This window comes from Cnephaeus nilssonii (genome assembly GCF_951640355.1).
Source record: "Cnephaeus nilssonii genome assembly, chromosome: 9".
NCBI lineage: Eukaryota > Metazoa > Chordata > Mammalia > Chiroptera > Vespertilionidae > Cnephaeus > Cnephaeus nilssonii.
Genome location: NC_137080.1, coordinates 65,540,325 through 65,563,713, shown reverse-complemented (window position 1 = coordinate 65,563,713; position 23,389 = coordinate 65,540,325). Strand labels below are relative to the sequence as shown.

Genomic DNA, 23,389 nt, shown 5'->3' with positions numbered 1-23,389 from the left:
GTGCACGAATTTCGTGCACCGGACCTCTAGATATAAATAACATATTAAATGCTGGTAGTGTGCTAAACAGTTAAACAACTAAATGAAGTGTTATTAAGAACACTTATTAATGAACCCTTTTCCCTAGAAAGTCACTATTTTTTGCTCATTTTAATACAATCAATATTACATTCACCAAATTATATTAAAAAAACACTGGTCTTAACCATATTTTAGTACCTAAATTAAAAATAATATTTATGTTCAGTTTTTCATGTGATTATATGTATTCAGTATGTAATGTGTCTATTTTACTTTTGTTTAGAATGATACTTTTGCTGATTTCGATAGCATGACTGATCGTCTTCTGGATGAGATAATACAATATATTCAGATATATAGTCTAACAGTTTCAAAAATAAGGTAACTTCTATAATATTACACAACTATTTTTATATCTCTATGAATTATAGAAAACCTAAAAAGAATTTGTGATAGTTTTGTCATCATATTCTGAATATAGGAGATCACAACTCAAATTAATTGGAAGAGAAAAGAACAACTTAAAAGATCACATATTATATGATTCTGTTTATATGAATTGTCCAGAATTTGCAAATCTATAGACAGCAGTAGATTAGGGATTGTTTAGAGTTGGGGGAAATGTGAGGTAGGGACCTGATAGCTAAAGGTACAGCATCTGGTGAAAATGTTATAAAATTTCTTGTAGTAATGGCTGTACAACTCTGAATACACTAAAAAATATTGAATTGTATACTTTAAGTGGGTGAATTATATGGTATGTGAATTATATATCCAAAAATATGTTACCAAAAAGAAAAGTTTGAAGGAAAATGGATATATACAAACAAGTCAAACAATAAAAATATTTTCAAAGTTTTATGACTACTTTGTAAGTTAGTTTTCTACAAGTAAGAGATGTGATCAAACCGATATGTCTCATTATTTAATCAGATATTGAGGATATACATGGGAGAGAGAAAAATATTTATTTCTTCTAGTCTATTAGGAATTAAGTAAAAACTAACCTTCATTCTTCAAAAAGAATAAACTAATTATCTTCATATCTCCATTAAGTTAGAGGAAGAAGCTGGCTCTGTATACTATAAGCGTTTGTAGTTTGTTTCCAGTCTGAAGTATAGAAGTATTTTCTGGTCCTCACTCAAAAGTGGGCAGTTCTTTGACTACTCTCAAGGCACAGCTAAAACGTGCATTTTAGGAAAATAGATAAACAGGTTTCTACTTAAAGTTTAAAGAAAAACACAAAACAGATTTCTGTTAAAATATGGGGAGAGATACAAGTATGTTGGGAGAAGAAATTATTTTCTCATTCTAATTCTTTTCATTTATAGATTTTTAAAATACTCTGCTTACTAAACTTTCTACAGTGATCTTCATATTTTTTTATTTTTTTACTATTTTATGAGAAAAATATTTAATTTTTTCATTCGTCCGCAAAAGTATTCCCTCTTCAGATTAGGTTGTCAGTTATAATCACCCATTATCCAAAAGCCTGATCTAGTTGATTGAGGACTGTTAGTTACTCATAACTCTCACCCCACAGCTTTAGGAAAGTCAGTTCAGGAGGGAAGTTCGTCCTGAACTTCTCACTAATTATATGGATAAACCAGTGTTTAGACATCTTTCATATATATATAAATTGATTTTTTACAGAAAAGAAGGGAGAGGAATAGAGAGTTAGAAACATCGGTGAGAGAGAAACATCGATCAGCCGCCTCCTGCACACCCCCTATGGGGGATGTGCTTGCAACCAAGGTTCATGCCCTTGACCGGAATCCAACCTGGGACCCTTCAATCTACAGGCTGACGCTCTATCCACTGAGCCAAACTGGTCAGGGCTCTTTTTTTGTTATTGTCCACAGGAATTCATATATTATCTATTGTAAAATAATGCTAAGCAAAAAAGGCTCTTTTCATTTAAACTATTCCTTAATAAAGATGAAGTACTTTATAAATATTAGTTATTTTGCTATGATCTTAGACTTATAGTAGGAAAATGCACGTTTTAGCTGTGCCTTGAGAGAGGTCAAAAGAACTGCCCACTTTTGAGTGTGGTCCAGAAAAGTTTGTTTTAAATTATTATTTAAGAAAATAATTGTATGTGTGCCTAGGGAGACAAATTTATCTAGTCAGTGTATATTACTTATAAAGTATAAGCAACTATACTTATTTCTAAGCAATTACAAACTATAAGTAACATTTTCTATATAATATATTGTTTCCATAGAGTAAGCATTTAAATTACATAATAGGAACTTTCTACTACAGTCACATATTTTCCTTCAAAATGTAAGTTATCTCATTTCAAAATATCAAACCATAATTTTAAAACATACTAGAAAATTTTTAACTCTTAATATTTTACATCTATGTGTAGTGATATCACCTTGATATTTGTTTTTAAAACTAATACTATGGGAGAAATGTCTTTTTCTTTTTTTCCCTCTTAAAGCTTTATTGGACATTCGTTGGGCAATTTAATAATCCGTTCAGTGCTTACAAGGCCAAGGTTTAAATATTACCTCCACAAACTTCATACCTTTCTATCTCTTTCTGGACCTCACCTCGGTACACTCTACAATAGCAGTGCTCTTGTTAATACAGGTAAAAAGTTTTATTGTTCAGTATAAAAATATGGCATGGGGAGAAAAGTCAAATTTAGTATGTGTTTATTTTAGAGCCAACTTGTCACATACTTGAAAATTCATGAAAAAAAATATGTAGCTGTTTTCTGTTTTGTCATGCTCATGAAATACGCTGATAAGTCATTTCAGAAAACGAATATTATATTGAGATGACATTTGTAAAAAGTAATTAGAGCATTTTTTTAATTAAACTAAATCTTTTTAGTAAATGTTTATCTTATAAACAGGCTATTCTGTTGTTCCATCATTTAAACAGATAGCCAGTAAATGTCTATATTTAATATATAATAAAGTTATAAAATATTTTATATAGAATGTTAACTCTGATTTTAACAGTGGTATTATGAGGAAATAAATTCTAAAATTTTTAAAGAAATTAAAATGAAAGTTAGGAGCCCATTTTGATTAGAAAAATTATTCTCACTAATCTCATTCTTTTTAAAAATATTTATATTTTTTATTGATTTCAGAGAGGAAGGGAGAGGGAGAGATAGAAACATCAATGATGAGAGAGAATCATTGATCAGCTGCCTCTTGCACACCCCCTACTGGGGATCGAGCTCACAACCGAGGCATGTGCCCTTTACCGGAATTGAACCCAGGACCCTTCAGTCTGCAGGCTGACACTCTATCCACTGAGCCAAACCAGCTAGGACATCACTAATCTCATTCTTGATTTGCTTTTTATTTGGCTTTGTTTTTCCTTAGATTTTTTAAAAATGGTTTTTATAATTTAGTCAATTGATTTCTATTGAGAGGATAAATTATATTTCATTTTGTTTTCATTTTTTCATTGAGCCTTAAAACTATTATTTTGATTTTGTCTTTCATTGCTTTCATTGAACGAAAAAACCAAATCATTTTCTTTTGTATCTTATTTCAAATGCTGGTTTTCAAAATATAGCTAGTTCTAAATTTTTTCAGATTGAAAATTAGGACATGAGAAAAATGAAATCCATAAATAATAATAAAAATATAGAACCCAATATAAATAAGATGCAGTACTTTGAATTTCTTTCTTCACTAAACTTTCCCCCAGATAGGCTTTCAGTTATCAGACTTAATCAATTAAGTTTTTTTCTTAACTTCTCCTCTTCCCTTCTGTAATATTAGAAGTACCAAAAGTAAAATTGAATATTCCACAATCTTGAAAACCAGTTCCAGAGTGATTAGGGTTTCACATAAGAGAGGATGCATTTAAATATGGGTAACTGGCAATATAAAGAAATACAGTTAAATATGAAAGTGAAATTATATTTAACTATTGCTAACAAACATTAATCAAGTCCTCATTCTCAGAGTTGGTCTTATATAATCAGTCTGCCATAACTTAACTATAATTATCTATAGTGTAAAGTCTCAGTACTTAGGTGTCAGATCTATTACTGTGTTTGAAGTTTTATCTCCCTCTGCTTCTTTATAATTTGGTCAAATATATCTAAAGGTACAATTTTCCCAGATTTATTCTTCATAGACCATTATCTATTTTATTACTGATTGAGAAAGAAATAGCAAGCCCCATTTTAACCTTTATTAATCTATAGTTAACCTATATGTGGATGTGTATATATTTGTTATCACAAAATGAAAATATCATGTAAATATATTTATTAGCCAACAGAATTCTAATTTGGAGGATGTCTCTTCTGAAATGAAATATATTAAAATTAATAACCTTGGCATATGTTACTATATATTTCTAGTTATACTCACATATCATTTATAACTCTCTAGGTCTATGGTTTATGCAGAAATGGAAAAAATCAGGTTCTCTTTTGCAATTGACATGTCGAGATCATTCAGACCCTCGCCAAACTTTCTTATACAAGCTTAGTAATAAAGCAGGTAAGTATATAGTAACAGTTTTTAAAACATTCACTTGTAAATCCTTTTTTTAAAAAACCTTTAGCAAATAAATTATCTACATGTCTTTCTGCTGATTAAAAAGTATTAGTCAATTGTAACTTCTTGGTAAATGAAATAGCAGACTCACATTTAAAACTAAACAATTGATAACATGGTTTAATTTTTTCACATGATCATATTTATTTTTTAAGAGCTGCACAGCTACATTGAAATTGTCCTAAAATTTTTAGCATTTGTAATCCATACCAGTTATAAGTTAGTCAGTTTTTGACCGAGGCCTCTGCATATCCTAGCCCTCTTGTCCTTCTAGCTGTCCCCTACCTCAATCTTTAATCCTTATTATAAACTGACACATATTGTTCTATTGTTCTACTTTCCTGTTCTAAGGCTGTCAAACATTTCTGGAAAATGTCAATAACTAAACTAGTAATAGTTATTCCTTCTTCACATTCTCACCACTGACGAGTCTTGTTCTTCATCTCTTATTAGCTTATTATTAAATAATAAATTTACTACCTTCTGTAATATTAGAAGCTCCAAAGGTAGAATTAAATATTCCACAATCTTAAAAACCAGTTGCAGAGTAATTAGGAACTGGTTCCCCATACATTCTTTCCACTGAAAAGGTCAGGGTTCAATTCCCAGTCAGTGTACATGCCCGGGTTGCGGGCTCAATCCCCATAGAGGAGGCAGCCGATCAATGATTCTCTCTCATCATTGATGTTTCTATCTCTCTCTCCCTCTCCCTTCCTCTCTCAATAACAAATCAAATTTAAAAATCAATAAAATAAAATAAAATAAAATAAAATAAAATAAAAATCTTCATCTTTATCTTCTTCCAAGAATGTTATCTTCTCTTTCTTCTAAAAGTAGAGATATAACTGAAACCTAGATAATACCACACCCCCATTTCCCCACTACTCTCTGTATGGCAGAGGTTGGCAAAATTTTTTTCTAAAGGGCAAGATAATAAATATTTGGCTTTGTGGACCATATGATCTCTGTTGCAACTACTCAACAATACCATTATAGCACAACAATAGCCATAAACAATACATAAATTAACCTTTTGCACTCGGATGTCGAGTATGACTCGACACGGTTAGCATTGGTAGCAGCTCGTATGTTGAGCCACACTCGACACGTAGTTTCGCCGCGGGGGGGAAGATTTTTGTCTATTTTTGCAGTATCTTTTCTTGTTTTCATTAGCATGAAAGGACAAGTAAAATGTAAATGCTGTCTCAACTGATTCCACCACCTAAGCTTCACCAATGGCATCTTCAAAGGCTATTTGTTTCTAAGACACATCAGTCACATGAAAAAGGTTAGACCAGTACACTAACTTCCAGGGGTAGATTATTATCCACTAACTTAGAGCAATGTTTAGATGGAAAGCTCCATATAATCACACCTCACCCTAACAAAAAACACAAAGATTGTGTTGTTTGTTCTAACAGAAAAATCAAAGGAGGAAGAAGAGAGATGATATATATTTGCGAAACATGTGAATGTAAACCAGGTCTTCATGTGGGTGAATGTTTCAAAAAATATCACACCATGAAAAATTATAGAGATTAAAATTACTCTTTGAATGTATCAATAATTTGAAATATAAAAAAATCCAAATAAATAAGTTTGTATGAAAAGAAACTCCAGTTTTTTATTCTACTGCCACGCTTTGTAAAATCTGGGGTATTTAAAAAATTAAATCCCAAGTAGAATAAAGGAATCGAGAAAAAAGCAAGCGAGTGCAAAGGGTTAATGAAAACACCCTCCTTCTTGAAACATTTTCCTCCCTCCAATTCTGTAACATCAGCCTCTCTTGGTTTTCTTTAATCTTAGCTCTCTGCTTCCTACACAGGCTTCTTTTCTTTCCTTTCCAGCCTCTATTACCTGCTGTTCTCACTCTTTACATTCTTCTTTGATAGCATCATTTCATATCCATCTTCACCATTGGTACTGCTCAGATATGTATCCCTACGGCCTACTGAACCCAATATACTCACTTATTTGTCATACTAGTGTCCTGGTGCACGAAATTCATGCACATTAAAAGGGGATTAATTAGAGGAAATATTTTAATATTGCTATTTGCCCTTTCTCTATAATAGAAGTGTCAGAGATGAAAGAAAATTAGTAAAATGTATGAAAATCTTCCTCCTGTCAGTCTGGGGCACACCACGGGACCCAGAGTCATGTCCCCACCCACCCACGTAGGCTTTAAAGTCACATGAGACCCAAACCCAGCTGGCCCCCACTCCCCATTGAGCTAGATCCAGACCCCGCCGGTCTCACCCTTGTCAAGCCCCACCGGGTGGGGGGCGCAGCCTCAGGTCCCCTGGCCCGGGGCTGGGGCGGGCGGTGTGGCCTGAGGTCCTCCGTCAAGCCCTGCCGGGTGGGGGACACGGCCTGAGATCCCCTGTCAAGCCCCGCTGAGCGGGGGGCACAGCCTCAGGTCCCCCGGCCCAGGACGAGGGGAACAGCCTGAGTTCCCCCTGTCCAAAACCAGGGGCGTGGGGGGGGCACCTTGAGGTCCCCTGTCAAGCCCTGTCAGGCAGAGGGCGTGGCCTCAGGTCCTCTGGCCTGGGGCTGGGGTGGGGGCGCACCTTGAGGTCCCCCCGTCAATCCCCACCGGGCAGGGGGTGCAGCCTCAGGCCACCTGTCAAACCCCACCAGGCAGGGGGCGCAGCCTGAGGTCCCCCGTCAAACCCCACAAGGGTGGGGGGTGGGGGGCGCAGCCTCAGGCCCCTGCTTATTGCTCGTTAAGGCTCGTTACGGGAACTCGTCCTCTGCTGTGGGTGCAGCAATCTTGTGTTAAAGAAACCCCACCTCCGCTGTGGGCGCAGCCATCTTTGTGGCAGAGTGATGGTCAATTTGCATATTCCCTCTTTATTATATAGGATGGGTGCCTCAGATGCTTCAGACACCTCCTCTTTCTACTCAGATTTAATTCTCTGGATTCCACAACTACAGGAATGGCACCATTATCATCTACCCAGACTGAAACTTAGAAGTTGTTCCAGACTCCTCTTTCTCACTCTCTCCTCACATCTATAGAGTTATCAAACCCGGAAACATTCAGCTTTCTAAGACTTCTCTTTCTTTTCTTTGCCACTGCTCTAGTTCAACCTTCATCACTTTTTACTTAGGTTATTGCTGTGGCCTCCAGACTGGTTACCTTGCCTCCTGTATGACCCCTTCTCTCCAATCTCACTTCCTCATGAGATGAAATTATCTCCTAAAAATTAAATCAGACTATATTGCTCCTGTTTAAAAATCTTTTTATAATACCTTGCAGCTTTTAGGATGAAGTTTAAATTCTGAGGCTTAGGACATCAAATCCTTTATAACCTGGTCCCTACTTATTTTAATTGCTTACTATCTTACTCTTCCCACATACACATCCTTTGCTTTAGTCATACCACACATGTTTTATGCTTCCTTGCATTTATCCATACTTTTTCTACTACTGTTTCTCCTGATGTGTTTACCCTTCTTTTCAGAACTAATTATCTTCATCTGCTAAAGTTAAAGTCAAGCACCACCTACTTATTATCAAAAGCTTTTCTTGATGCTCTCTGATTTAATGCTACTCTGCTCTCAGAGTACCTAATGTATGCCTTTATATCTCAAATCTTTTATCTCCAGGACTTACTTCATCAGTGAATTCCCATCCTCATTGGCCTGCTAGACATCTCTACTTACATATCAAACTAAATATGTTTACTACTGAACATATTGTCTTCTTTTGCAATCTCTTTTTTCATCCTTTTTAAAGGAGCACTCTATCTTCTAAATTACTTGGTTTGAAACACATCAGTGTCATCTTTGATTCCACAGCCCAAGATTCTTTGTGTCCCACAGCCCAAGATTGCTAATATCTCTGAATTCCTATTAATATTATATATGAACCTATTTTATCATACTCCTTACAGTTTATCTGATATGTCTCATTTTTATATATCTTATCCTCCTTTCTTTAAGTAGGATCTGCTGTGACAACCTTTTCCACCCTTCATATATACACACCTAGAATTTACTATAGTTCTTCCTAGTAGTTGTTCGGTATAAATCCATTGAATCAATGGATGATCTTTTCAATATTATTTTCAGTATCCAAAAGCAGGTCAGATATTGTATGGTAAGCTGAAAATCAAATCCATATATTGGTGACTGAGAGTTCCAAGTCTAAAGTAACTTGACCGTATAAACTTAATCTTTGGTCTTTTAAATCTATCCTTTATCTTCATTCCTATCACCCATATCCTCCATCCTGCTCTTAAAACATTTGATATGAACACTGGACAGATTTAGTAATTGAATATAGCTACTTCATTTGAGTCCTGCTTTAGCCTTTTCAGGATTCTACCTTAAATGTTATTAATATGATAAAGAAATCTGGGGATGATTATTTCATGTATTGTCTGTTATTAGAATCAATGAAAGAAACTTTTTTTTATAAGTTGAGTTTTATGATCTTGTTTCTAAAGGTACAGATCAACAATAAGTTTCTTACAGTGTACAGAAATATATACGTGATTAGTAAAACTACAAGATATTCCTATAAAATCCTTAATTTTAAATATAGTGTATAGCCGAAACCGGTTTGGCTCAGTGGATAGAGCGTCAGCCTGCGGACTGGGGGGTCCCAGGTTCGATTTCGGTCAAGGGCACCTACCTTGGTTGCGGGCACATCCCCAGTGGGGGGCGTGCAGGAGGCGGCTGATCGATGTTTCTTTCTCATTAATGTTTCTGATTCTCTATCTCCCTTCCTCTCTGTAAAAAAATCAATAAAATATATTAAAAAATAAATATAGTGTATAGTTCTCATGTGATAAAAACTTACACTAACTAGAACCATTTTGTGTGGTGTGAAGTTTTTACCACTGCTCCTAATGGGTTAGGAAATATATGAAAGGTAAAACTGAATATAAATGTTTCCCAGGGTTTGTGTATTTATACTGCATTATACAAAGTAAATTTCATCAACAACAGTAATAAATAGCAACATAAGAAAATAAAAACAAAAAAAGGAAATATATGTACTACTATAAAAAATAAAAATAAAATAAATAAAAACATAACTATAAAATCTTACTACAAAAATTCTATACTCCATGCATTCCTCATCCAAACAGATTTGTATGATCTATAATAATAAAAGCGTAATCTGCTAATTAGACCAGATAGCCGAATGACCTTCCAGATGTCATTCCGGACATCATTCCTGACGTCCTTCGGGATGAAGCCACAGCAGCGGGGGGCAAGGCAGAGGCGGTTAGGGGCTATCAGGCAGGCAGGCCAGCGGTTGGAGGCAATGAGGCAGGCAGGCAGAGGCAGTTAGGGGCGATCAGGCAGAGTGGTTAGGGGCGATCAGGCAGACGAGTGGCTAGGGGTGATCAGGCAGGCAAGCCAGCGGTTGGAGTCAATGAGGCAGGCAGGCAGAGTGGTTAGGGACCATCAGGCAGGCAGGCAGAGGGGTTGGGGCAATCAGGCAGGCAGGCAGGTGAGCAGTTAGGAGCCAGCAGTCCTGGATTGCGAGAGGGATATCTGACTGCCGGTTTAGGCCCGATCCCACAGGCAGTCAGACATCCCCGAGGGGTCCCGGATTGTGAGAGGGTGCAGGCTGGTCTGAGGGATCCCCCCATCCCCCCGCCACCCCACCTCTTCCACCGGGCCTCTAGTTAAGATTATAGTTATTAATAGATATGAGTAGGTCTTTTGCACTTGAGTTATTTCATAAGGAATAGTTAAAACTTTTGCTTACAAGTTATTATTATTTGACTTATAATGTATGGCAAGACTCTCGCCTCCCTTCTGGTTGTACCAGCCTAACGCTACATAACAGCCAAACTTGAAGGCACACATAGGTATTAGTTCTAGTTGAAACACTGACTAGGTTACTTAATCTAAATAAGCTTTAGTTTCTTCATTGGTAGAATGGGAATAATAGTATCTTCCTTACAGGACTGTTAAAGATTACTTGAGGTAATGCATGTAAACAATTACCATCCTACCTAATAAAAGAGTAATATGCAAATTGGCCGCACCTTTGCTATGCCCAAGCCACGCCCACCAGCCAATCAGGGTGAGTATGCAAATTAACCTAACCAAGATGGCTGTTAATTTGCATACATACCTGGGCCTGGGGAACCTCCTCAGCACTCAGGTCACTCCCAGCTGGCCATCAGGCAGAGGCTTTAGGCTTGGGAAGGGGCCGAGCCTGCTATCGGAGGGGCGGGGGTCTCCTTCCCAAGCCTAAAGCCTGGGGCGGAGGCTTTAGGCGTGGGAAGGGGCCGAGCCTGCGATGGGAGGGGCCAGGGGTGGGGGTGGGGGGAACCACTTCCCAAGCCTAAAGCCTGGGGTGGAGGCTTTAAGCTTAAGAAAGGGCAGAGCCTGAGATCGGAGGTGGGGGGCGGGGAACCCCTTCCCAAGCCTAAAGACTGGGGCGGAGGCTTTAAGCTTGGGGAGGTGCTGGGGGGAACCCCTTCCCAAGCCTAAAGCCTGGGGTGGAGGCTTTAGGCTTAACAAGGGGCAGAGCCTGAGATCGGAGGTGGGAGGGGGGGGAACCCCTTCCCAAGCCTAAACCTGGGGAGGAGGCTTTTGACTTGGGAAGGGGCTGAGCTTGGGATCAGAGGGAAGGGGGAAAAAATCAATGGAAACATATCCTCAGGTGAGGATAAAAAGAAAAATAAAGAAATGTCATATTCTATGAAAGACACATCTTGAAAATGCTTAAAGAAAGTTGTCATTTTTTCATGGTGAAGGGACTGGGGTCTGTGTTGATGAAAATACCTTGGCAGCTGCGGTGACTGACAGTGGCTGCAGCAGAGGGGTGATGGGGCGGGCGCCTTCCCCTGATCAGCCCGGTAGCCTCAAGCAAAAGGAAGCCAGACTGCATGCGGCTTAGGTCCATAGGACATCTCCTGGTGGCTCCCAGTATGTGACAGGGGGCAGGCTGGGCTGAGGGACCCCTCCCCAGTGCACGAATTTTGTGCACCAGGCCCCTAGTTTTGAATAGCATTGAAACTCGATAAATGTTAAATAGTAAAAATAGCTCTAAATGAAGAAGTGCCTGAACTAAAATAATATTAGTGTTTTAGATAATAGGAATTTGCTCATATGAATCTATTTTAGGAAATATTTTAACAGAATTGTTAAAAATCAGCTCATCTAGCCCTGGTTGGTTTGGCTCAGTGGTTAGAGCATTAACTTGCAGATTGAGGGTTGGGGGTTCAGTTCCGGTCAAGGGCATGTACCTTGGTTGCAGACTCAATCCCTGGCTTCAGGTGCATGCAGGAAGCAACCAATTGATGTTTCTCTCTCACAACGATGTTTCTCTCTCTCTGTCTCTTCCCCCTCCCTTCCACTCTCTCTAAAAATCAATGAAAAAAATATCCTCGGGTGAGGATTAACAACAACAAAAAAATCAGCTCATCTAAATGTCAATTTTACCAGCCATAAAAATTATTCAAATGACTTGTGAAAATTGTTTTGATGTTTTAAGATTTCTACTTATACCCAGATATAAGTTTATTAATATATGCCTGAATTCAATTAATATTATTATTGGACAATAACATGAAAGAAGACTGTTTTCTAATAATGATGACTAGTGCAGTAAATAATACTAAAATATAGGAATAAATAATAGCTGACACACACAACATTTCTATATTCCAGATACCACTTAAGCATACTAAACATATTAGCTGATTTAGCTTTATGAAGTAGGACTATTGTCCCCATTCTGCAGAGTAGGACACTGAGGCATAGAAAAGTTGGGTGATTTGCTGCAGGTCACAGAGTTAGTAAGCAGTCACACATGGTTCAAGCCATGTTATGTTAAGCCATTAATGTATATTTTTATTACATGATTTCTCTTTAGAGGCTATTTCTAATTGCAGTTTTAAATATCAACAAATATTAATTGATTTTTAAATTACAACATTATCACAAGGGTTGGAGCAAGTCTGTTTTGAGCTATGTTCCCCTCCCCCCTTTTTTGTCATCTAGAGAATTGTGAGAAATGAGTAGTCAATTCCTAGGAAATTATTACACCTGTATATTCTATCCTATGTAATAAAAGGCTAATATGAAAATCGACTGAATGGTGGAACGACAGGTTGCTAAGATGCACACTGACCACCAGAGGGCATACGCTTAACGCAGGAGCTGCCCCCTGGTGGTCAGTGTGCTCCCACGGCGGGCGCGCTGCTCAGCCAGAAGCTGCGCTCATGGCTGGCCAGTGCAGTGGTGGTGGCGGGAGCCTCTCCTGCCTCTGCCGCAGTCAGACGTCCCCCCAGGGCTCCCGGATTGCAAGAGGGCACAGGCCAGGCTGAGGGACCCCCAAGTGAATGAATTTTGTGCACCAGGCCTCTAACATGCATATAATTACTTTATTCACAATGTAGAAATATATGGGTTCACATTAGAAACATACGTAAAACAGAAAAGCATAGAACAGTGTTTACATAACCATTTTAAGTAACCAAAATGCGATTATTAGGTGTTTTTAAACAAAAAGTCCTAGTGGTGATTTCTCTTTTATGGTTTCACTGTGTGAAAGCTACAAAGTCTTAGATGAAGGAACTAGAGCAATGTGGAAGGTAAACTGTATATTATATATATATTAGGTGACACCAGTGGTGAAGTAGTTAAGATTACATAGAGACAAGGATCATGGGCACTTTTACATTCCATAATAAGGGCTCAAATATAGCCAGAAAAGAATCTATTCATGTTGAAACTTACAAAACATAATATCCTTTTAAGGTATTCCCAAAAACATCTGCTTAGATTCTCTTTACCAGTGGTTGTTTTCTGACAAATAAAGAAGTTTCCTGCTGTGCTAGTGTGGCTCAAGATAATCTTCTCTTCCAGTAGATTATAGGGGTGTTTAATAATACGTATCACTTGATTTGTAAATAACATTTGTATTTTGTTTCTGAAAATATGGGAATGAATCAGCATCAGCTAACATTATTTTAGGAAGCAAATTCTTTCTAACATAGTATTTAAAATAAATAAGTAATAATAAGAATAGTTTAATATTGCTTAGAATATGTCCATTTTATGAGTACAAGGTTTTCTCAGCTTCAGCACTATTGACATTGTAGGCTGGATAATTCTTTGTTGTCATGCATTGTCCTATGCATTATAGGATATTTAGCATCCCTGGCCTCTACCCACAAAATACCAGTAAAACACGCACTCTTACAACCCCCAATCCACAGTGTGACAACAAAAATGTCTCCAGACTCTGCTAAATGTCCCTTAGTATGCAAAACAACCAGGGCTTTAGCCAATTTCAAAAAGTAGATAAAATGAATCAATATGAATTGCTTTAAAACATTAAAGTTTCAGAAAAATTGAGATACCAAAAGTATCAGGAAGACTAATAATGAAGATGAAAGTTATCATTTACAGTGTTCATATAAATCACGTTATTACACAGTACAGAAAAATATTGAAGATTTTAATCTTTTTCTTGGTAATCTTGAAAAGTAAACTAAAATATTTAAAAACTTTTTTATTTCTACTGCATTCTGTAGATGGGGAAAATCTTGTTACTTTCCCAAGTTAGAGGTAACTTCACCCAATAATTAGCCACTTCAGGGGCTGAGTGAAGTGCTAACCTGAAGGCCAGTTAACTAGGTCATCTTTGAGCAGGTAGAATCAGTGTAGGTGCAGAGAAGATGAACCTAGAATAAAAGGCTTCCAAAATAAAAACTCCAGACATTTTTATTAGATGGACTTCAACTCAAAGGATGTATTCCTTTAATTCCTATTGAGACTCTGAGCCTACCATGTTTCACTTTGAGTTTGTGCCTTCTCCAGCCAACACTGCTAGACAAGGAATTGAAACCCAAAGATTCAAAAAGAGTCACAGTCTATTTAATTAACTTGGTTCTTGGATAACTCAAAAATCAAACCTTCTATGCAAAAGTACATTTTTAGTATTAATTTATGTTGAAAAACTATTAAGATGGATTGATTACTAAATTTAAAATGCATTTTAAAAGTAAAGTACTGTCTTAGGAATCATTTCAAAATATGACAATATAGTATATATCAGTATTAGGATCTTTTTAAAAATATATTTTATATTGATTTCAGAGAGGAAGGAAAGGGAACGAGAGATAGAAACATCAATGATGAGAGAGAATCATTGATCGGCTGTCTCCTGCACACCCCCTACTGGGGATCAAGCCCTCAAGCCTTTGACCAGAATTGAACCAGGGACCCGTCAGTCCGTAGGCCAGCACTCTATCCACTGAGCCAAACGTGCTAGGACAGAATTAGGATCTTTGGTTCTGTTTCATCATCATAGAATCTAAGACTTTAAAGTGTCTTAGAAATCCCCTCAACTAGCCCAGTCAGTGTGGCTGAGTTGGTCCCATGCAATGAGAGGTCGCAGGTTTGATTCCCAGTCAGGGCACTTAATGGGTTACGAGATCGATCTCCCGTAGGGGGTGTGCAGGAGGCAGTTGATCCAATGTTTCTCTCTCTCCCTCTCCCCTCTTCTCTCTCAAAAAATCAATTTTTTAAAAAAGGAAATGTCCTCATCTAATCATTATTGATTTTGCTTTTCTTCCACTGAGCTGCCTGAACTTGGGGAGACATAGACACTTCTCTCAAGGATGTCAGTCTAAAGCAGTGATTCTCAACCTGAGTGTCATTTCTCTATAGAAGTATATCAGCCGGGCCAGTTGACTCAATGGTTGAGCGTCAACCAGGAGGTCATGGTTTGATTCCCGGTCAGGGCACATGCCCGGGTTGTGGGCTCGATCCCCAGTGTGGGGTGTGCAAGAGGCAGTCGAGCAGTGATTCTTTCTCATCCTTGATGTTTCTATCTCCCCCTTCCTCTCCGAAATCAATAAAAATTTATATATTTTTTAAAGAAGTATATCACATTCTCTGCTAAAAGCTATTATTTTGAAAAACATATTTAATGTAATTTTTAAATATAATGCCTACTATTTTTATGATATAACTATATAAAGAAATTGTAATGCCTACTATTTTTATGATATAACTATATCAAGAAATTGGGGGTGAGGGGTAATAGTAAAGTAGTATAAAGTCCAAAGACAGGTTGATTGATTTTTTTTTAATGGAAGAGATTACAATGTTTTGCTACTGATAAGAATGATCTGTACAAAAGAGAAAACTAATGTAAGAGGGGGATGGGAAAGCTACTAGAGCCATAGCCTTAAATAAGCAGGAGGGATAGTAGCATACAAGTATAAGGGCTAGCCTGAGTTGGGAGCATGAACAGTTCGTCAGAAGGAGCAAGAGTGAAGGCAGAACGTGCAAGTACAGGTATGGTAAGTGGGTTTGTGTTAAGGTGGAGGTATGTGGAAGTTCTTTTCTATCATATTCTCAGTGAAATAGAAAGCAAGGTCATAAGGTAAGAGTGAAGAGGGGATAGAAGATGCTGGCAGTTTAAGGAAAAATAGGAAAAAATAAAAATGAAGTTATTAAGCATAGGCTGTGGAATGCACAGCTCCAAGTGGTATTATTTATGCAGAGTGTGGTATGAATTGTGCCCCTAAAATTGTGCAATATGGTAGCCCTTTATGGAGTACACATATATATAGATAAATGAAGAAGCTAATTGTGTTGTTATATGACTGGTTTCATGCAACTTGGGATAAAATTTCAGTAACAGCAGCATACTTAGATTCATAAAGTGCAGTATCAAAAACCACTTGGAAGTAATGACATTTAGTAGGACAGTTGTTTTCACGTTTGGCTCATTTAACCACTAAAAATTTTTTGCAAAAGTGTATACCCCCTTATATAATTTTAGGGTGACATCTAAAAACACTTCCTATCATTTGAAATAGTTGCAGAGGATATGTTTTCTAGCATATCCAGTTGTATATATTTACTGTAATTATGTCATCATAAAAATATAAAGATTATTTTAATTCGATTTATGGAAGATGTGTGCCCCAAGGTTATATACATCATGATAAGATCTGAAATAGATTGGAGAAATATCTTTTTCTTGTAATGTGGGAGCAGGACAAGCCATTTATAGAAAAGTGCTCATATGGAAGTTGGACTATGGAAATCAGTTTCCTTAAAGCTATACATGCCCATCTACTCCCTGCTTATTTAAGGCCTTGGCTTTAGTAGCTGCCCCATCCCTCTGTTACATCAATTTTCTCTTTTGTACAGATCATTCTTATCAGTAGCAAACCACTATAATATCTCCAATTTTTTAAAAATCAATCAACCTGTCTTTGGACTTTATACACCTTTACAGTTATCCCTCACCTCCAAATTAAGAGAGTCTTAAATTACCTATGGGGTAAATGTATACCACTTTGAAGACCTCTGCTCTAAGATACATAGGTAATTCCTAAAGTAGCACTAATTGCTGATGAAGACATTGCTGTCAAATGAAGCCAAAGTAGAATGAATTTGTCTCATGAAATGTGAAAATGGAGGGGGAAATCAGTTTTTCTTAATATCCTTAAAATATGATTGTGTAATTGAATTCCTATTGTAGATGTTTATTTTACTTATATCCCTGGAATTTTCTATACTCAAATTGCTGTTATCTCCTCATTGTGAAAAAAAAGGGAAGATGACCTTATATTTGGCATAGAGGCTATATACAGTCTCAACTGGCTGAACGGGGATCTACAGTCTTCTCATTATTAGGACCCTTAAGTTCCAAGGGAGAAAGGAAGCTTCTACAAAGGCTTCCTTTATTCTGGATCCACAATAGTTCCCACAGTTGGTTTGTCTAAGAATATGAATTTCAGTGCACAAAAAGTATCAAAATTTTACTCTGAAACATTCCAGAAACAAAATTGTATGCACTACACACCCCAATTGTAATGTATTGCCATTATTGATTTGTATATTATTTAATAATCACATAAAATTTTTATTTCTTACTAGTCTGAGACAAATAGTAAAACTAGAACATTACTAGTAATAAAGTGGTTAAGAACATAGTTTCAGTACTTAATTAATTAATATTCCAAATCACAAGTCTTAAATTCACTTAGTTTAATAAAATATAAAAATAAAGGAATCTGACAGGTCTAGGGATGGATCATGAAGCCCATTATTATTATTACTAAAAAAAATCAAAGTATGTATCCTCTTGACATCATATTTAAGTAAGGAAAAAATGTGAATATTAGGCAAGAGTGAAATAAAAAAAATTAAGTCAGCTTTAAATGAATTCATATATGTTGTTTCATTTATTTTTAAAGGAAGAATATAGGTTTCTTGGGAATTATTCCTTAATATTGAGGAATATCCTCTGAAAAGTAAGAATGTTGTGAAATATTATGGAATTTTAGTCCACCATATCTAATTTCTCCCCATCCCTCATACCACCACACCACAATCCTTGCTTTCACTCAGTTCAAACACATGCCTCATATGAGCACATAAACTACATAAATGAAGCTTGGGTAGGGGGTTATAGATAATATATAAAAATTTGGAGAAAGAATTCAGTAGGTATTTTAAAAACCATAAACAGTGCTACTGAGGAAATAAACTTTTTTGGTCACTTAATATGCTACTAGTCCAGCTGTTGTGGCTTAGTGGTTGAGCCTTGACCCATGAAGCAATATATTACCGGTTTGATTCCCAGTCAGAGCACATGCCCGGATTGCTGGCTCCATCCCCAGTAGGGGGCTTGCAGGAGGCAGCCATCCATGTTTCTCTCTCATCGGTGTTTCTATCTCAACCCCTCTTTCTTCCTAGCTCTAAAATAAATCAAGACATTTAAAAAATAAAACTAGACTTTTAAAATAAGTTCTAAATCTGGTTAATTATTTCATTATAATTAGTATTTTCTTTTCACAGGGCTTCATTATTTCAAAAATGTTGTGCTAGTGGGCTCTCTACAGGATCGCTATGTTCCTTATCACTCTGCCCGCATTGAAATGTGTAAAACAGCTTTAAAGGACAAACAGTCAGGTAACAAAGTACATTAGAAGTATTTTGAAGAATTATAGCTATACCTGAGTTTTTTCCCAAATGTTTCTTGTAGTCACTTTCTTCTTTGTCTCATCCTTCTTTTTCCTTTTACTTATTTGTCCACCCACTGATATTAACAGCTATCTTTCCTCCATTTTTCTTCCTTTCTTTGCTCCCACCACATCAGTTGGTTCTACCAGTGAAACAAGTAATTGTTCTTATGAAATAGCTCTTTCATCTAATTACAAATGCTTCTCCATTTTGCTGCCTCATAAATAATTTGTACTTTGATTTCCTCCAGATTATTGGGGCTGGTGATTGGGGTAATGGTCATGCTACATGTTGGTCTGTACCTTACTTCGTTTTGTACCTCAGATGGCAACAGGGAGTTGCACCACTTTATTGATAGTGGCTGATGAAGAATGTACTTATTTATTCTTCTGCTAATTTTGAATAACAAAAGAAATCATAGCTATTTGCTGCCAGAGGAGACTTTGGTCCTGTTTGCTCACTTTGTAACTGGGGCCCAGAGATGCTAAGTGACGTATCCAAAGTCACTGGTGGTTAATTATAGGCTTAGGATAAGAACTTGGGTGTCCTGCCTGCCAGTGTTGCCTCTGTTCCTTTTTTGGAATAAGGCTAATTTTTTTTTTAATGTATTTTATTGATTTTTTACAGAGAGGAAGGGAGAGAGATAGAAAGTTAGAAACATCGATCAGCTGCCTCCTGCACACCCCCCACTGGGGATGTGCCCGCAACCAAGGAACATGCCCTTGACCGGAATCGAACCCGGGACCTTCCAGTCCGCAGGCCGACGCTCTATCCACTGAGCCAAACCGGTTTCGGCAAGGCTAATTTTAAACAAATTCTTAAACCTTTGCTTTTCCCACATTGTGACAGTGAACAGCTTCTTTAGGCAGAGACTCTTTAGATACATTAGTATTAGACTTGCCTAACAGGGTTCTGTCACATAGTAAGCACTCTGCTCAGTTAACATATTTTTTTAGCATTTTGTGACATCAGAATAACTTGTGTGTATATGTGTTTTTACTTCTGTCTTAGCAAGAGTCCACTTTTGAGAACAATTTAGAAGACATTTAACCTTCAGATGGGTCACTAAAACTAGATAAATGTCCTTTGTTTTGCCACTGGGGGACAGGGTAAATCTAATAGAGGTTTGGATTTCTTCCTATGTAAGAATACTTTTTAAATAGCATGGAACCAGAAATCCAACTTGACTAGCAATGAAAACTAAGAGAAGAGGTTGTCTGTGAATCTGTGTGATATTAATCTTCCTCTAAAATACTTCTCTCTCCTTTCTCTAATTGTACTTCTATATATGATTGCCTTCTCTTCATTCCTCATCTGCCTCTCCTCCAAAATGTAATACCTGCTTTTCTAAAATTTATAGGTTCCATGGATATGTGTTAGCACTCATCTGTTCGTAATGTAGTAATGCATAAGCATTAAAAACTGTTTTGCCCCCTTATAAGTAGTTTGTGTTTTTATGTGTATGCATATCTAACTTTGATCTTTTATGCTTAGCATGACCTCAATAAGTCCATTATAAGAATTAACCAAAAAGAGGGAGAGAATTAACCAAAAAGAGGGAGAGAACTTTAGAATTAAAAGCAGAACCAAGCATTAAATAAATCTTCAGAGCAAAACAAGGATCCTCTTTGATCTTTGAGCCAAACTCACTTTGTTCTTCTGACTATAGAAAGTTGGCATTCTCAAAATACAGGAATGGTCGAAAGTAGGTTTACAGTTGTGAGTACACGAACAGTTTATTTTTTGTATTATTATTTATTCCTTAATTACTTTATTATTATTTATTCATTAATTATTGTATTATTTATTATTATTAACCTACTTTTACCCATCCCTGTATTGTGGAAATATGTGGGGAAATATCAACTGCTGTGGAAACTTGCTATAGACTAAAGTTTTAAATTTTGCCTTATTAAAATGTCTCAGCATGGCTACCTTTTCATGATTTAATGAATCATAGGTGACTTAATGTTGAAGAAAACTATTTGCTCTGTTATATTCATTGCTTTGAATTAAAAATATTAAATTGATAAGAATAATGTATAATAAATTTGTTATGGCTAGATAAATAATGGAATCATGTTTTCTCTAAAACTGTCTCAAAAATGATAATTAAAGGAAAATAAAACCTTTTAAAATAACATTTTCTACTTTTTTAATTGAATTGATTGAGGTGACATTGATCAATAAAACCATACAGGTTTAAAGTATACAATCTAATAAAAAAATAATTTAACGAACAATAGAAACAGATATAAATACATCAGGGGAGGAAGATTGGGGAGCTGGGTGGAAAAAGGTGAAGGGATTAAGCAAAAAATATATATATGACACATAGACACGGACAACTTTTTCTACTTTAAATGGAAATAAAGTAACTAAATTTTGTAAATTATATTAAACTAGGCATAGAGCCCAACCTGTGTGGCTCAGTGTTTGACCTAAGAACCAGGTCACGGTTCCATTCCCAGTGAGCCATTGCAGGCTCTGTCCCCAGGAGGGCATGCAAGAGGCTGCCAATCAGTGATTTTCTCTCATCATTGATGTTTCTATCTCTCCTTCTCCCTTCCTCTCTGAAATAAATATATATATATTTTAAAGTTGGCATAGAATATTTTTCAGTTAATCATGTGAACTAATTTTACTTTTTCTCTTTTCCCATAGGACAGATCTATTCAGAAATGATCCACAATTTGCTTCGCCCAATTTTGCAAAGCAAGGACTGTAATTTGGTTCGATATAATGTCATCAATGCATTGCCTAATACAGCTGACTCACTCATTGGGAGAGCTGCACATATAGCTGTTCTTGATTCAGAAATATTTTTAGAGAAATTCTTTCTGGTTGCTGCCCTCAAATATTTCCAGTAGGATAAAACATTCTTAAAAGACTTAACAATTACCTCATTCAACAATGATTCAAATAATGTGTTATATTTAAACTATAGATGCTGATAAGTTCTAAGAAATATTTATACCTTTTTATATGGAAGATAATTTATATCATCCATATTTAGAGCTTTTTAAACATCAACTTTACTTTATAGGTAATATGGCTGTGCAATATTTTTTTAATTTTATCTTTTTACTTTTCTATTACTTTTTAATATATTTTGCTACATAAGTATTTCAGTGAAACTTTAAGCCCATATGTATGTCTGATTGTTTATTATTGGCTTTCCACAATCCATATATTCAGACACATCATACTAGAGGCCATGATTGCTAGAACAGCATGGAATTTTAAATTTTCTAGTATTGGGTATATTTAGTTAATTACAAATTTTACTTTTAACATTTTACTATGTTTTAACTGGAAATAAAATTATGGCTGCTAAAATATATTTTTTTGAAATCAACTCTTCAGCCCCGCCAAATGAGGTAGTTCGTATATGACAATGTTATAAAAGTTTTCTATAAAAATTCATTACTACTATTAAAACATGTCATGCCTATTAAAATATATTTTCTACTGGTGATTTCAACATTGTTTCTCACATTGCCTTTTATTACTGGAACTTTTCATGTTCATGTTAGCAACATCTAGAGATTTTTGAATGTTTGAATGCCCTCTGCCTTGATTTAGTTGGAATTTTGTTAAATTTGGTAATGTTGCTTGAACTTTCTGACTACATTTCTTTTAACTTTTTTTCATGGACTTCCTGTACATAATAATTAATTGTTGAAATTTATGAAATACTTTTATGAATTTAGATAATTTTTAAATATTGTTAAATTTTGTTGAACTATAGAGTAATGTAAATAAAATAATTCGTGTTAAAAATGGAACAAAATAATTAACTTTACATGTTTCGTGATACAGATGCAAATGTTTTTGATATATGGAGATGATAAGTCTTTTGACTTTACTAAAGGTGCTGAATAGCATTAAATTTTCTGTTTTTCTTTATTATTTTACTTGTGAAAATCATAGTGCACTAAGGTGGATAGAAGGTCTGTTTGCATTATTCACCAGTTGTGATTAAACATAAGGTTTTTGTAAGTATGTATTGTATAATTGATGCATGTTTATTTTTAGCAATGTGTTACTGCCTCTGGTGTTAATAAATGAACAAATGACTAGAGGAACAGCTAAAACACTTGCTTATTTTCAGAATACTAGAGGTATATTTTTATTTATAATTGAATATATTAATTATAGACCAGTGTGATTATATAACATAGCTTTTGTAAATTATTTTTATAATTTACATCTTTTGCATATATTATACAGTATTTCATTGATTGCTCTCCATAAATCTTTACTTTTTTAAAAAGTACTTGAAAATTCAATGAAATGACTAAGAAATAATATACCAAGTGCATTGTAACTGGAAAATGTAAATATATGCATTATCTACCATGTATTTTTGCCACACACATTTTTCATCTTCACATACCTTGACCCTGAATTTGAAATGCCATGCTTATTTCTAAGTTTGAATAATCTCTTTCAGGATAATCAAAGGATTCTTCTTACTCATAATCATATAATTGTATTTAAGGGTAAATTGCTCTTATGATCATGGTTGGTTGATTGGTTATTGGTTGTTTTAATACAGTTTTAAAAGCCTATCCATGATCATGGTTCAAAAATCTAACAAACTTTACTTCTGGTTCACCAGGGAAATTATCATGTGCCATTCACCTCCAAATTCAGATTGCAAGGGTGGGTGGGGGAATGATTATCTGAAACAGAATAATTGACTCTTAGAAATTGAAGCCTATTAAAACACTAGAGGCCTGGTGCATGAAATCCATGCACTCAGGGAGGCGTCCTTCAGCCTGGCCTGCACCCTCTCGCAGTCTGGGAGCAGGCCTGGCTGAAGGACGCCCCCCTGAGTGCAT

General features: G+C 36.0%; 1 protein-coding gene across 9 annotated transcripts in view; it reads left to right on the top strand.

Moving 5' to 3' along the window:
* Positions 1-22,240, top strand: part of FAM135A (family with sequence similarity 135 member A) — a 101,722-nt gene extending 79,482 nt beyond the window's left edge. For all 9 annotated transcript variants that reach the window (XM_079780954.1, XM_079780953.1, XM_079780956.1 and 6 more), the window contains 5 exons: positions 305-402; positions 2,474-2,625; positions 4,401-4,511; positions 18,378-18,491; positions 21,207-22,240. In XM_079780954.1, the coding sequence (XP_079637080.1) occupies positions 305-402; positions 2,474-2,625; positions 4,401-4,511; positions 18,378-18,491; positions 21,207-21,412 (681 nt within the window). In that variant the 3' untranslated portion in view covers positions 21,413-22,240. The remainder of the gene's footprint in view (positions 1-304; positions 403-2,473; positions 2,626-4,400; positions 4,512-18,377; positions 18,492-21,206) is intronic.
* Positions 22,241-23,389: the final 1,149 nt, after the last annotated feature.